General features: G+C 45.6%; 1 protein-coding gene across 5 annotated transcripts in view; it reads right to left on the bottom strand.

The window, feature by feature from the left end:
* LOC135906173 (PH and SEC7 domain-containing protein-like) overlaps positions 1-17,002 on the bottom strand; it is a 380,272-nt gene that overhangs the window by 11,781 nt on the left and 351,489 nt on the right. For all 5 annotated transcript variants that reach the window (XM_065437428.2, XM_065437431.2, XM_065437433.2 and 2 more), the window contains 2 exons: positions 16,077-16,234; positions 3,216-3,360 (listed from right to left, as the gene is read on the bottom strand). In XM_065437428.2, coding sequence (XP_065293500.1) covers positions 3,216-3,360; positions 16,077-16,234 — 303 coding nt within the window. The remainder of the gene's footprint in view (positions 1-3,215; positions 3,361-16,076; positions 16,235-17,002) is intronic.

The following is a 17,002-nucleotide window of genomic DNA, read 5'->3' as shown; positions in this document are numbered from 1 at the left end:
CGTGAGCAATTGCATAACGCTCGGTTCAAGCAAACATGCCAATATAACTCGCACCGCCGTGACATTCAGTACAAACCAGGTGACCTAGTATTACATCATAAGCATCTCTTGAGCAACTCGGCTAAAGGTTTTTCGGTGTCCTTAGCATCTTAATGGGATGATCCATTTGTTATTTCACGCCAGTTTGGTAATTTATCTTACCGCTTGAAAGACACAACAGACACCTTAGTTTGACCAGTACACATCTTGGAGCTCGAACGCTGTAATGTTTTGCTCCCCTCTTAAGCCTCACGGTTCTCTTGTGACCCCCCTTGCTGGCTCATTCAACACTGAAGCTTGTTAAGAATGGCCCGATGACATGCAAGTTTTGCCTGCCAGTTGCACCAACGGGCATCGTCTTTTCCTGGAGTGCCGCCGCAAACCTCTAGCCACGGCGTCACCTCGTCGCTATTGTAACTAAACGGCCTCGTTGTGATCTGCATCTGCACAAGTCACGTCGTGAACATCATTGCCGCAAACGCAATTTCAGAGGTTCGCGTTTTTGCCAAACTTTTAATTATGACCACCTTTAGACAAACGGCTTTCACTAAGCAACATATATTAAACCCTTCCTTGCCCATTTTTCGTGCGAAAAAATTGGGCGTGCATTAAGATTTCTACTTTGTTTAGGAGCTTTATTGTTATTTCTACATTACGTTTTCTACTTTGAATACATCGAAAGTGGGTGCATGTTTGCTTCAGAGACATGATAGCATCCAGAAAATATTGCCAAATGAGTCAGCGGTGTTTTGGAGTTTTTTCTGCATCTTGTTTAATTCGACCCGCCGAATAATTCAATCACTTTCGTCGGTCTCATCAGGGTCGAATTTACGGAAGTCAACTGTATTAGTTTTCTCCAGATGGCATGAATGGTAGTTCACAAGCATAAAACATTTGGGCTTGTTAGTTTTGCATATGCTTTAACAAGAAGTGCTGAAGCACATGACATTGTCTGCCCTTTATGCTTCTGTGCTGTTAGTTTAAAGGCTGAAATAGGCATGCCAGAATCAATGTTCATGGCCTCATGCAACTTCATCATTAACAATGAATAGGCAAGTATTTCTCCTTTCTTTTTTTTTGCTCAGACTGAATCTCCCGGTGTTCTGTGATTGTACACAAACGACGCAAGGTAGTCACTGTCGAGTTATGGTTTGAGTCGCAAAATAAGACGTGAACTAAGAATAGACATGGCCAAGTGCACACTTGCAATTCATTTAATTTCCCGATGTTTCACGACATATAACCTCAGACAAATGCACAACACAACAAATGACTTAACAACAGGTCGACACCAAATTATGACATCCTATCACTGAGAAAATGAAACTGATTTCATGTAATGCAACAATGGAATGCTGATGCACCAGTCACCAAACTTTCCAATATAAAACACCTCCACCCTTTGTTAAGTCTTTCGTTGTGTTTTGTGCATGTCTGGGGCTACATGTAGGGATGCGCTGAAAAATTAAATCAGTTGCAAGTGTACGCTTGTCCATGTCTATTCTTGGTCAGTGTTTTATTTTGTGCCTCAAACCATTTCTACCCATGTACCAACTAGCCCGACAACAGATGTTACTGAGTACTCACTGCTATTCATTAGATATCAACGTTTTGGCTTAGATGTTTGGCATTTATACTTGCAAACGTGCAAAAGCACTTATGAGTGCAACCATGAAATGAGGGATGCCAATGGACGTTGCCTTTCTGCCATTCCACTCATTGCCATAACGGCAGCACCACTTGTCAATGTAAATTATCTTTACATTGTAATGGGTATTGAAAAGTGCATATGTATAAAAATATAATGAAAGCTTTATTAAAACAAAAAGCACAGTTCACTTACCATATTCATCCAAATCTAATGCACACTTTTTTACAAGAAAATGGGTCCGAAAATTGCCTGTACCTTACAATTGCATACAAAATCAAAACCGCCGTTCGCGGCGTTGGCAACAGCTTATTATCAGAGCAGTCAGAAGAGGCATCATCGCCAATCTAAAATGGTGATGGAGCACATTTTCGTGAAGGTTGCTGTGGGTTAATTTTGTGCTCAAATACAATCTGGAGCAGTACTCTCGGTCAATCACTTTCGAAGATACTGTCAGTTTCACAAGATTTCATGCGACTCGGCTGTGGATGTGTCAGCATATAAGGCCGCCATCATTTCCGACACTGTCCCAAGCTTGCTATTTGTACACAGTGCCAGGAACGCTGTCAGCCACGTACTTCAATAAGTTCGATTCAGAGCCACGTAAAAGAATGTGACAGCGGTAGTAGCAAAAGCGATTGCTCAAGAATATCATCCCTGTATGCTTGGTACCTGTGGCCAAGGAAGCACAAATGACGATGATGGCACGCTGCTTCCATTATCAAAGCTCATTAAAATAAAATTTTATCTTTGAAGGTAAATATTCTTTTATAAATCAGGGGCATGCTACATTCAGGTGTACTTCTAATTTTTTGCTTTCAAATCGCAGAAGTGAGTGCATGTTAGGTTTGTGGGCACATTAGAATCAGGTAAATAAGTAATGACAGCTAACTTGCATACACTGATTACTGATCACATGGGTCGACTCCAACGTTGTTACGCTTCTCAGTAGAGTGTCGATGCACGCCATTCTATGCTACCTTAAGGGTTAATTTAAAATTGTACGGCTTCTTTCAACTGCTAACATCTTGCTTGACTGTTATCATCACCAAGCAATTTCTTTTCAATTCAAACATAGTCTCATTACACATTTTGGTCAGTTGTTGGCTCCTTTAAAGCAGGTCACCTTTTTAGTGAGCCATGAGACACAATACCTTGGTGTTTGTGCTGTACAGCTGCACCAATTGACATTTCATAAAGCTGTCCATATACTGACAGGCTATCATACGAGACAAAGTGTGCATAGTATAGTGTTCATAACTGTTACTGCATTATTTTTGTACGCAGCTTTGCTGGGATGAAGCTAACATGTCATAAAATGCAGACAACAAATAAAATGGAAACTTCCCATACAAACTACACTACGGGATCCATACTGTAGAGCTGTGATGTGCACATTGCTTTTCTACTTTGTTATAACCTTCCACAATCATGAGAAAGATACAAACAATGAGTGAGAGTGGCTATAAATGTGTAAACATAGCGAGGAAAAAATGAGGGAAGGGGGGGGAGGAGGGGGTGCCCATACCAGATTGAACTTGGTATGGCTAACAGGAAGCAGAGGCCTCTGGAACCTCTTCTGGCTGCCCACTGCACCGGCAAGAGGAGGCGCCGACAAACTGGCTGTCACAAAATTGAGAGTGTCTACCCAGCTTTGCAGCTCTTTGGCGTCTCTGGAACACAGCAAATAAAGGCATAGTTTGAGCTAATAAGGAGAACCCCAGAGAGAAAGAAGACAAGTATAAAATGAAGGCTTGTCTTGAAATTCTGATGTTTGTGCTCTCAAACTCAAAATTTATGCTACCTACAGCAGACTGCCACTTTCTGCAATGAAGACAAAGAAGGCAGGCATAATAAAATGTGAAGCATTAGTATGCACAGAAAATTGTGCTACACACCTATAATGTGCCTGTGGTTTACCATCTGCTGTAAGAAAATCATGCCTGGGAGGATAGTCTGCTGTTTAGTAAACTTACACTTTGTACCTAACAGCAATGGCCAGCTACGAGTGGAATCCCTGTGTGTCCTTGCTTTCAGCTTTCATGGCATAACATAAAGAATGAGATACAGCATAAATGTGCAAAACAAGCTTATATTATCTGGCTTATACAGCAGTATGTAAGAATGGCCTATATTTTAACATTTAACTGCTGTCATGGTGGCTTCACAACAAAGTCCATAAATGAGAGGAAAAGAGAAAAGCAAATGCTTTAGGGCTACAATACACAAGTCCTCTTGCTTTAACATTTAATTTTTCTCCATGCATTTTAATCCTCCTACCTGCTATCCTTTCGCAAGTCAGAGAAAATACAGAACGAGATAAACATGGTTGCAGGAACATCACAAAGAAAAAAATGACAGTGAGCAAACCCACTGACCAAGCAGGTGCTTCTTGAGGTCAATAGTTCTTGTTGTAATACACAAGGGATTTATTTCTTTAAATTTTACATCACAGTTTTGTTGTACAGCAGAATCTTGCTACATGTTCACTATAGTATAGCAAGGACACTGCTCTAATGAAGAAATGCCCCAAGTCCTAATTTATCGCCAGTAGATGCCCATGTATTTTTCTTCCAATATATTGAAGGTGAATACAGCAAATATACAAGTGCCTAAAAAAGAAATCAAGTTCTCAAACTACATATGTAACACAGTAAATGTTAGAGCTAGCTGGTAACCTTTCCTGGACAGTTCCAAGTCAGCTTTTGTCTGAAACTACGACATGCAACCTTCAAACGCTCCATGAAGGAATCTGTCACTTATGTAAAGTGCACTGTTGTTGTACTGTAGTGTTTTCAGTCCAAAATGGAGTACATAAGCTCTGAGCTCACAACGGTTTACTTGTCACATGCTCTCTTGAACACTGTAGCCCCGTGGCTGGCAGCCAACTGTGGCTGCTTGCCACTCGAAAGGCTGAGACACCTCCATTCATGCTGCTGCATCTAGCTGCAAGAATCATGGCATGGTGAATAGCAATACAGTAAAACCTCGTTAATACATAGCTGGCAGGGAACGTGGATCACGTTGTCAAGTACATTCTTTATTTCGAGACATCCTCGGTGCACACACACACATGCAGTCTGCGTTCTGTCCCGCCACACTGCACGCGGCTTGCTCTGCTGATTACTTCACTCACTCACTTCGTTGTCGCGCACTCCCTGCATGCCGACCACGCACACACGCCTTCTATGTTCTCCCTCACTGCCACACACCGTTGCCTGCCGTACCGTGCCTGCTACTCTACACAGTTGCCTACCGTCTCTTGCCTGCGACTCTACGCCACCTGGGCTCGGCCCGGTACCCTCACAAATCCTCCCCCCTTGTATCCCGTGAAGAGGGCTTCCAAGGCACATGATAAGGGCTCAGCTGGTCTGCATTAGCGAGACCTTTCCGTTTCCCTGTAGTCGGGTCTCTGAGCCTGTAGGTATTGCGTCCAATGTGTGCAGTCCCTCTAAATCGCCCTGTGCATCGAAGGGCAAACTTGGCTGTGAATCCAATGGCTGCCTTACTTAGCGGGTGCGTGTCCTGGAGAACCAAGTTTCCAACCTGGATGGTAGCTGGAGTGCACTTTTTGTTGTAATACTTTGCCTGGCTGACTTTTGCCAAAGTTTGGTCGTCCTGTGCAAAGGCCCAGGCATCTCGAAGGTACACATCCAGTTCAGCAGCTAGGGCATGAGGCGCAGAAGGGGGCACCTCGGTGCCAGCTGCCCGATTGTGATGGCTCCATGGGTTCCGTAGTTCCCGCCCACAGCAAAAGAAGGCAGGCGTAAAGCCAGTAATTACACTTTCAGATGTGCGCATTGCAAACGCCACTTTGGGCAGCCTTTTGTCCCAGTCCGTGTGGGAAGTGCAGTAGCCCACCAGGCATTGTTTAACCATCACATAATGGCATTCCACAGTCTGTCCTGCTGGTCTGTATGGAACTGCGTGGCTCTCCTTGATTCCTCAGTGCTGGAGAATGCCTTTCCACAGTTTGCTTATGAATGGTTTGCCATTGTCGCTAGAGATGGAGCTAGGCACACTGGGCCAGCAAAAAACATTGATCATTTTATCTATGATCAATTTGGAGGCAGGTGCACATAAAGGAAAAAGCTCCACAAACTTCATGAACTTGTCCAGCACCACCAGGATGTACTTGTGGAGCCGAGGGGTTGTGGGCAGTGGCCTGATAAGGTCCACACTTAGCTGCTGCATTGGGTGGGTGGCCCATGAACTGTCCTTTTGGTTTTTGCTGGTGAGGTTTGAAAACCTGGCACTGCTGGCAGCTCCGGATATAACGGGAGATATCAGAGCAGATACCAAGCCATGTGAACCGGCTCTTCATACGTTTCAGAGTTTTAAAAAAAGCCTAAATGCCCACTTAGGGAGTGGTCATGCTCCATTTTCAGCGCCATGTTTCGTAAGTGTTGGGGAAGCCAGGCGACCTTATGTTCACCGACCATGTACATAAGGATACCATTGTTCGAGATTTCGCTGTCATCAGCTAGGTTCTGTACCCTCTTAGACTCTTTAGCGTCACCAGGTAGAAGGCCACACTTTAAGTATTGTAGCAGCTGCAGCAGCAGTGGATCTTTGCATTGTTCCAACTGGAACCTTGCAGTGTTGGTGAGTGGGGACACATCAGTCATGTCAACAGGGGCTGCTAGCTCAAAATGAATGGTTTGTTATGGCTCTTGCACTTCGATTGAAAACCAAACCTCCGCCAAACAAGGTTGAGCATATTCGGCAGCAGGGATGGGGCATCTGCTTAGTGCAACCGCTGGGATGTTGGCCCGTCCTTTACGATGCTTTATGGTACACTTGAACCCTTGTAATCTCAACACCCAATGTCACACTCTGCACAATGTCTGCTCAGTTGTAAACATCCAAGCCAATGATGCACAGTCACAATGCACCTCAAATGATGTGAATTCTACATACGGTTGGAATCTATCGACAGCCCACACCACAGCGAGGCATTCCCATTCTTGGATAGTATAGTTCTTTTCAGCAGCACTGAGGGTCTTGCTTATAAATGACACAGGCCTGCGTTCACCTTCGACTTCCTGCAACAACACTGCCGATATGCCAGTGCCACTGGCATCTGTATCAATCACAAAGGGCCTGTTCAGGTCAGGCAAAACCACAGCCACCTCTCCTGCCAGCGTTAGCCTCGGAGCCTCGAATGCTGTCTGTTGCTAGGCACCCCAAACCCAATGGGCTCCTTTCGCGAGAAGAACTGTCAGGGGTCTGATTTTGTCAGAAAACCAGGGGATAAAATTTCTGTAGTATCCCACAAGGCCCAAAAACATTTGGAGCTCCTTGACTGTTTTAGGGCATGGGAAATCTGCAACCACTTGCACCTTGTCCGGGTCAGGTTGACATTTGCCTGGAGAGATTACATGTCCAAGGAACTTTAATGTTTGTTCACAGCATGTAGCTTTACTGGGATTGATTGCCAGACCTGCAGAGCCAATTCTTCGCAGTACCTCATTGACATGTTGTAGGTGGTCCTCAAAAGTTTCTGAATAAATGACCACATTTTCAAGAAATGCCATGCAGTAGTTGTGTTTTATGCCTTCTAACACTTTGTCCCTGAGAGACTGAAATGTTGCTGGCCCACCTGCTAGCCCAAATGGCATTCACTTAAATTGAAACACTCCTCTATGGCACAGGAATGCAGTCTTCGGTACATCTTTGGGAACAACCGACACTTGAAAGAAGCCCTGAGCAAGGTCGAGGCTTGTGAACTACCTAGCGCGGCCGAGCTGAACCAGTACCCAGTCTGTGCGGGACATGGGATATACTGACGCAGTTGTGATTGCATTTAAGGGTCTGTAGTCGACCGCAAGGTGATATCCTCCAGTTTTCTTCTTTACTAATACAAGGGCACTGGCCCAGGAAATGGACCAGGGCTCAATGAGGTCTTGGTCCAGCAAATCTTGGATACACCCATCAAGAATTTCTCTCTTTTGGCTATTAACCGGATGCAGCCTGCATCTAACTGGTGGGTTGCCTCTGTCTATTTTGTGAACCAACAGGGACGTGCAACCTGGTAGAGTGGTAAAAATATGGTTATGGTCTGCAAGGATGTTATTAAGTTTCTGCTTCTGCTCCTCCTGAAGGTTCTCTAGACTACACTCGCCACTCTCAGTGGTATTGTGGCATACATCCTACACATCTGCAAAAAATGCCTGTAGAGGGCTGGCGACATTTTAATCAGGCTCTTCATCTTGCTTATCGCATTGCAACGCTGTCTAACAGACTGAAGGGTCGGTGCCCAGCATCCAACGCACATGGCCGCATCGGTGTCTGTTTAAATTTGTCGAGCCCGTATGGGTCAGAGTGCCAATCGCCAAGGCCCATGTGGAGAGAAATACCTGCCAGCTCAATAAAATCCTACCCAAGGACAACACGCTGCTTCCTGGACTCACCTTGCCAACGAATACGACAGCAAACAGATTGTGCAGTTTGTGACCAGCCCTGAGCAAGCCTCAGTGTTCGTGCTTCTTCCTTGAAGGTGGCTCCCGCGCACTTGGCCGCCGCGATGGCATGGCTACCTATTTAGCTCACGCTTGCCCCAGTGTCCATGAGTGCATAAAGGACACTGGTACTAATTGAACAGTTCAAGCAGTGGTTCTTTATTTCCGGCTGTCACGAGCACTTGCAGGGACGTCGCGTAGCCATCAGCCGGAGAAGAGGAATTGCAGTGAAAGCAGCGGGGTTGGCTACGTGGTGTAGCAGTAGTGCATTGACGTGCAATGTGGCCAAAACCGCCACACCGCCGGCACGTGTGACTGCGGTTTGGCGGCTTGAATTGCGGGGTACTTTGCGTCGCTTGAAACCTGAAGTTCTGAGGTGCTCTCCCAAGTTGTTGTCGTGCCGAACTGTAATTGTCCCATGTGTTCAGCGCGCGAGCGAACGGCACAGGTGAGGGGTTCCACTCTGAGACTCAAGCGTGAAGCATTGTTGACTGCGGACACTCAGAAGCTGAAACTGCTGCAGGCTGCAGCTGCCACTCGCATTGCTGGGCGTTTGGTTGGGCGTTGCAGTGGTGTGTGGAGATGAATAGATGAAGGCCAAATCAGCTGCTGGTTGTGCAATACGTGGTGGTGTCGGTGGCGCCTAGCGCAGGCAATGCTAAGCACGTTCCATGACAGGGCCGGCCGCCTTCGCCATTTCTTGCAGATTTACAAAGCTCATATTGGCTTTTAGGTCTTTGAATATCGTATGTATTTGTCTCTGCACGCATTCCACCTTTATGGCATCTGAAACAGGCTCCGCTATACGGTCATAGTATTCGGCAATGACGTGAATGAACTGCTTGAGGTTTTCTGCCAGAAGCTGAGTGCACTGCTCTAGCTCTGGTTTTAGTTTAAACTTGTAGTCAATGGTGGTAAACTCCGCCGTAAATTCAGATGTGAAGGACTGCCAGTCGGGGAGTCGGGGTACGCACTTGAGAAGCGCCACCATTGTTTGGCTGACCCCTCCAACGCTGCTGGAAGCAATCGCAAATGGCAGGCAGGGGGGATCCCCGCAATATCGCAGTACTCTGAGTACTTCTCCAGGAAGTCTTGCGTTGGTGTCGGTCTTGGTAGTCACTAAATTTCAGCAGTGGGATGGGCGCACTTTTGATGTTGAGCACTGGCCCCGCGCTGGTTGTTTTGTCGGGCCTAGCCATGCCGGCTGTCTTGTCAGGCCTAACCATGTTGTTGAGCGGCGTGGTGCACAGAACTTGAGCTGTATCACCCACGAGTCTCTCCCTTTCCATTGTGGTCCCAGAGGACGAAGCCAACAGTCCTTGGATGATTGAAGAAGGCAGGAGAGGCTGCGCAACTGGCTAGGTGGCACTAGACGATTCATGGTCCTCCATGTTAGGTCCGGTCAGACAAGTCCCCACTTGTCGAGTACGTTCTTTATTTCGGGAAATCCTTGGTGCACACACACACACACGGTCTCCGTTCCGTCCCACCGCACCGCACGTGGCTTGCTCCGCCAATTACTTAACTCACTCAGTTTGTTGTTGTGCACTCCCCGCATGCCGACACACCATTGCCTGCCATCCCGTGCCTGCTACTCTACACAATTGCCTACCATCTCATGCCTGTGACTCTACGCCACCTGGCGCCGGTCCGGTACTCTCACAATGTATGCACTAAGCGATGTACTAATTAACCAGCAATGGCAGATGAGTGGCTATAAACTTACTGGTGAGAAAGGGACAACATATTAAGTCTCATTCAAACACACACGAAGACATCTTTTATTTGTGAGCAGGCCTCAAAAAATCTAATTTTCACTTGGCATCATGGCGGTCTTGCAATGACGACGGCATCCTCAAACTCTGCAAGGCTACGAGCCATGCAGTTTCTCCATCAGGCCCCACTTCTCTGTAAATGCCTTCAGGACGGTATGCACAGTGTCGGAGACAGAAGGGGCGTCACCCACTTCCACATCGTTGTAGTGAATTACTTGGAAGTGCCAGATGCTATGAGAGCAGGAAACATTTAATGACCAGCATTTTTTGACGTCACTATCAGCAGGGACTGCTGTCTGTGAAAAGTCTGTGGGCTGCAATTTCACCATCTATAGTCTGCACTCATGACATTTCTCCGAAAAATGAAGTACAGTAAAACCTTGTTAATTCGAAATCTTGGATAATTTGAAGGTTTTCTGCAATCCCGTATATTCCAAAGTAAATTTGACCATATAATTGAAACCGGCGGCCTAGACCAACCTGGTTAATTCGAAGATTTGGAGTGCTATGTGGCAATTCCCGATCCCCATTTCACCGCAAACCAGACGAAGTGACGGCCATTTGGAGCCACAAGGCGACGCCACATATCAATCGTGATTGTTTATAGACAAAGCACCCGACCCGTAGTACTGCTAGCACAAAAATCAGTCCACGGTACACCCTGCGCACCGCCGAAATGTGTGCCTGCAGAGGAGAAGACGTGCTTCCCTTCAATGCAGCGGACATACCGGCTTTTGTCACATGCTCTCGTTCCCCACTGCACGCTCCATGCAGCTGCAGCGGTCGCAGCATCAGCGCGTGTTCCGTGCCACTACCACTGGCTGCCGTTCGCCCATTCTCTCTCCGCGCCTGCGGCAACATGTGTGTGCGCAACGCCGGTCTGCGCCATTTCTTTGTGTGCGGTGGTTAGGGGTGTTGCAGCTAGCATGGTGTTCTTTTTTTTTCTGAACTGTGCACAAGTGCCAGTGAGCAAAGATACCAAAGTATAAGACTTTAACGCTGCGGAAGAAGTTCTGCATGATCCAAGAAGCGGGTAAGAACACGTGCCCTCTGGACATTGTCCACAATATTGAAGAACAAGTCGAAGGTATGGAGGCCTACAGCAAGACATTCTTCGAAGCGCTCGCGAGTACGGGCTTCCACGTACCAAGATGTGGAATCAGCTTTACTTCGCTGGCTGCAGAAAGCAAACGCAGCCCACCTTCCCGTCAATGGAACGATACTGCAGGAGAAGGCCATCGACTTAGCTCTACAACTTGGGCACGAAGAATTCAAGTGTAGCAATGGATGGTTCAGCCGTTTTAAAGAGCGCAATAATTTGACCTTCCTAGCCGTCTGTGGCAACAGCGTCGTCGACGACTGGAAGAAGCACACATTGGCTCCGTTGCTTAGCGAGTACGGTGCAGACGATGTGTACAACCTTGATGAGCCAGCCCTTTTTTACAAGATGCTGCCCACAAAAACGTTTGCAGCAAAGGACACCACGGTCAAGCGTCGAAAGCAGGGCAAGGAAAGAATTACCATTCTGTTCGGCGCGAACATGTGTGGTAAACACAAGCTGCTGCTGCTTTAAAAATGCACGGCTGCCGCCAAGGACTGAGCTTATCTACCGGCACAACAAGAAAGCCTGGGGCACAGGCGCAATATTTGAAGATCACGTTCGGCAGCTTGACCGCAAGTTCGCGGCCACAGGCAGGAATGTACCCTTCGTTGTTGATAATTGCCTGGCACATGGTGACATCCCACACCTGAAAGCTATCAGGATGGTATTTCTTCCGAACACGACGTTGATCTCGCAGCCAATGGACCATGGCGTCATTCACCATACGAGGAAGATTTACCACCACCACCTGCTCAAGCGCATGCTCCTTTGCTACGACAACGGCAAGAAGTACTCCATCAACCTCCTCGGGGCCATATGTCTTATACGATATACATTGTTTTCCGACCAGATTTTCTAGTGCAGCGGCATAGAAGAGGGTGCACACTATTTTGCAAGTCATCATTTCTACATGTGCCTCACTAAAGAATTCACTTGCAAAACGCAACCTGAACAAACCACTAGAGTCAGCGAGTTATGTTGCTCCACTCACAGAAGCACTGTTTGATAGTTACCTGTGCATCCTTCAAACACCCACTGTCCGTTAGTAGAATGGTGGTCATTGCCAGGCTGCATGGTACTTTCTTCCTTCCTACATGTGCGTAATTACAGCTATACGACTCTAGCAGCTGAAATAAACTTCATTTATTCATTAATTCCATGCCTCATAAGCTTTCTAATGTCACTTGTAATGCTACTACTATTGATACTATAGGAACCAAACAGATTTTCTAGCAAGTCCTAGACGTAACAGCCTGTCTAAGAAAAGTCAACGGTGAGGCATGTCTATCAATCCATGACCTCAACGCAATGAGAAGGGTATAAAAGAGCATTCTTTTGTGCCTCTGGAATCTGAAATCTGATTCTATGGAAGGCATTGCCTTAGAAAACCCAGCCATAGCACTGACAATTTTTTGCAGTGGAAGCGTCCGGTTTTCGTACATCATACACGAAAGATCCGTGCAAGAGGTCCGTGGTTCAAATCCCGGGGCCGCGCATTAAAAAAAAAATAGAAAAAAAAATTCGCGTGTTGATAAAAGTGCATAAACAGGCCTGGAGTGTGGCCTGATCCCAGTGACCAGAACCGGTAACGCACTCCCTCACCAGAGCAGGATTGGCCACCCTGGTGCAGTACTCGGCCACAACCTCTTATGTGAACACAAAAATCAAACCCCGGCCCTCAGTCCCCAGCAGTTGCAATGCAACTGACCACGGTGGCGGTCAGACCTGCGACGCAGCCGAGGGTGCTAAGAATCCCTGGCTCCGGACAGGCCGCCATTGGAATATGAACCTGGCAACATTTAATGCCAGAACGTTATCTAGTGAGGCGAGTCTAGCAGTGCTATTGGAGGAATTAGAGGGCAGTAAATGGGATATAATAGGGCTCAGTGAAGTTAGGAGGCCAAAAGAAGCATATACAGTGCTAAAAAGCGGGCACGTCCTGTGCTACCGGGGCTTAGCGGAGTTACGAGAACTAGGAGTTGGATTCCTGATTAATAAGAATATAGCTGGTAACATAAAGGAATTCTACAGCATTAACGAGAGGGTGGCAGGTCTTGTCGTGAAACTTAATAAGAGGTACAAAATGAAGGTTGTAAAGGTCTACGCCCCTACATCCAGTCATGATGACCAGGAAGTCGAAAGCTTCTATGAAGACATGAAATCTGCGATAGGTAGAGTGAAAACAAAATACACTATACTGATGGGCGACTTCAATGCCAAGGTAGGCAAGAAGCAGGCTGGAGACAACGCAGTGGGGGAATATGGCATAGGTACTAGGAATAGCAGGGGAGAGTTATTAGTAGAGTTTGCGGAACAGAATAATATGCGGATAATGAATACCTTCTTCTGCAAGCGGGATAGCCGATAGTGGACGTGGAGGAGCCCGAACGGCAAGACTAGAAATGAAATAGACCTCATACTCTGCGCTAACCCTGGCATCAGACAAGATGTGGACGTGCTCAGCAAGGTGCGCTGCAGTGACCATAGGATGGTAAGAACTCGAATTAGCCGAGACCTGAGGAGGGAACGGAAGAAACTCGTACATAAGAAGCCGATCAATGAGTTAGCGGTAAGAGGGAAAATAGAGGAATTCCAGATGAAGCTACAGAACAGGTATTCGGCCTTAACTCAGGAAGAGGACCTTAGTGTTGAAGCAATGAACGTCAATCTTGTGGGCATCATTAAAGAGTGTGCAATAGAAGTCGGTGGTAACTCCGTTAGATAGGATACCAGTAAGCTATCGCAGGAGACGAAAGATATGATCAAGAAACGCCAATGTATGAAAGCCACTAACCCTACAGCTAGAATAGAACTGGCAGAACTTTCGACGTTAATCAACAAGCGTAAGACAGCTGACATAAGGAAGTATAATATGGATAGAATTGAACATGCTCTCAGGAACGGAGGAAGCCTAAAAGCAGTGAAGAAGAAACTAGGAATTGGCAAGAATCAGATGTATGCGTTAAGAGACAAAGTCGGCAATATCATTACTAACATGGATGAGATAGTTCAAGTGGCTGAGGAGTTCTATAGAGACTTATACAGTACCAATGGCACCCACGACGATAATGGAAGAGAGAATAGCCTAGAGGAATTCGAAATCCCACAGGTAATGCCGGAAGAAGTAAAGAAAGCCTTGGGAGCTATGTAAAGGGGGAAGGCAGCTGGGGAGGATCAGGTAACAACAGATTTGTTGAAGGATGGTGGGCAGATTGTTCTAGAGAAACTGGCCACCCTGTATACGCAATGCCTCATGACCTCGAGCGTACCGGAATCTTGGAAGAACGCTAACATAATCCTAATCCATAAGAAAGGGGACGCCAAAGACTCGAAAAATTATTGACCGATCAGCTTACTATCAGTTGCCTACAAACTATTTGCTAAGGCAATCGCAAATAGAATCAGGAACACCTTAGACTTCAGTCAAGCAAAGGACCAGGCAGGATTCTGTAAAGGCTACTCAACAATAGACCATATTCACACTATCAATCAGGTGATAGAGAAATGTGCGGAATATAACCAACCCTTATATATTGCTTTCATTGATTACGAGAAAGCGTTTGATTCTGTCGAAACCTCAGCAGTCGTGGATGCATTAGAGAATCAGGGTGTAGACGAGCCGTATGTAAAAATACTGAAAGATATCTATAGCGGCTCCACAGCCACCGTAGTCCTCCATAAAGAAAGCAACAAAATCCCAATAAAGAAAGGCGTCAGGCAGGGAGATACGATCCCTCCAATGCTATTCACAGCGTGTTTACAGGAGGTATTCTGAGACCTGGATTGGGAAGAATTGGGGATAAAAGTTAATGGAGAATACCTTAGTAACTTGCAATTCGCTGATGATATTGCCTTGCTTAGTAACTCAGGGCACCAATAGCAATGCATGCTCACTGACCTGGAGAAGCAAAACAGAAGAGTGGGTCTAAAAATTAATCTGCAGAAAACTAAAGTAATGTTTAACAGTCTCGGAAGAGAACAGCAATTTACAATAGGTAGCGAGGCACTGGAAGTGGTAAGGGAATACATCTACTTAGGACAGGTAGTGACCGCAGATCCGGATCATGAGACTGAAATAATCAGAAGAATAAGAATGGGGTGGGGTGCGTTTGGCAGGCATTCTCAGATCATGAACAGCAGGTTGCCATGATCCCTCAAGAGAAAAGTGTATAACAGCTCTGTCTTACCAGTACTCACCTACGGGGCAGAAACCTGGAGGTTTACGAAAAGGGTTCTACTTAAATTGAGGATGACGGAAAGAGCTATGGAAAGAAGAATGATGGGTTAACGTTAAGGGATAAGAAAAGAGCAGATTGGGTGAGGGAACAAACAAGAGTTAATGACATCTTAGTTGAAATCAAGAAAAAGAAATGGGCATGGGCAGGACATGTAATGAGGAGGGAAGATAATCGATGATCATTAACGGTTATGGACTGAATTCCAAGGGAAGGGAAGCGTAGCAGGGGGCGGCAGAAAGTTGGTTGGGCAGATGAGATTAAGAAGTTTGCAGGGATGACATGGCCACAATTAGTAAATGACCGGGGTTGTTGGAGAAGTATGGGAGAGGACTTTGCCCTGCAGTGGGCGTAACCAGGCTGATGATGATGATGATGACATGGAAGATTGGTAACTGTGCCTTGTGCACTTTAAGAGTATGATCGTATGAGTCCTACCTTATCAAACTTTTGTGAAAATAAAAAGGTTCACTAACAATTAAAGTGTAAACTTGGATGGTTATTCAGCAATAACAACCAGGAAGCAGAGGAGAGCACAGTTGCACAAAGATGGAAGGTAACAAAGGAGAAAACTGCCCATGACATGTGCAAGGAACGGACAGAAAAACAATACAAAGTGCTGGACACCATCTTCATTCTTGGTGCTGTAGCAAAAAAACAGCATTCAGTACAGATTAATATCCGAGAGCTATAGCTTAGTGCACAACAAAAGAAGTCATCAAGAAAAGCTATCACCTTCCCCTCCATGGGAGGATTTCTGCAGCTTTCTTTCCCATCCTCTACATTACGAAGCAAGATGGCTGTAAAGTGACTCACCCAGTTTGAAAGAGGTACTCTGCTTGATCTGCCGTTTGTAACCTGAAGACATGCTGTTTCTTCGTGTAGTCTGTTGCCTTTGCTGACAAAGAGTGGTGAATTCTGATGGAATTGTGCAAGCTTTCGTATAACTGGTTTTTCCTAAACCCTTGCTCGTCCTGTAATGGAAGGAAGTACAATTATATGTCTGACACTAACACAAAACTGAGAAATATATATGAAGTTCAATGCAAGAATGTGCACTATTAGTATATTTAAAAATTATTCACACAGTATTTACAGATTACTTAATTAAAGACACATAAAAACATTCATAACAATAACAATGTTATCTTATACCTCTACATTTAAAAAACTGGTAATTGAAGTGGACAGAGTGGTGATTAGAACTGAGCGAAAAACAAGATAGGATACTGGCATTTTGGGAACTTATACAAATTCAATATTCACTATGAAGGCAAAAGAAATGGAGCTGTGCCTTAGATGCAAGGCCAATTGCACAAGTATTTTCACAAACTTGAGACAGTTCTTGATATGCACAATACAGCATATTGGGACAGATAGCGTGTTTAATCATTCAAGCAGAAAGCAAGGGAGTATTGATTTTTCAGCAGCGATGACAGCAGCCAAATGCCAGACTTGCTTTATGACCCTTGTTTGCATGACGTACAATGAACTATGGCATAAGACTGTGCAGACTTGAGTATTTTCTCAGAGCAAATGAATTCGTAATCAAAAGTAATATACTACATTCTCAAAACAGTGTCTTACAAATATTTGTAAAATAATAAATTTGTTTGTGCGGGCTGTTTTTGTGAATCGGTTGAATTCCAGGCTTGCGCAAGGGGGCACACGTAATTTGAGCATTGGCATCTGAAACAGATTGCATGCCACTCAGATTAAAGTGAAATCGTGGTAGATGCACA

The sequence above is a fragment of the Dermacentor albipictus genome, chromosome 1 (assembly GCF_038994185.2).
Source record: "Dermacentor albipictus isolate Rhodes 1998 colony chromosome 1, USDA_Dalb.pri_finalv2, whole genome shotgun sequence".
NCBI lineage: Eukaryota > Metazoa > Arthropoda > Arachnida > Ixodida > Ixodidae > Dermacentor > Dermacentor albipictus.
Note: the sequence above shows the minus strand (reverse complement) of the source record. Positions and strands in the feature narration are given on the sequence as shown.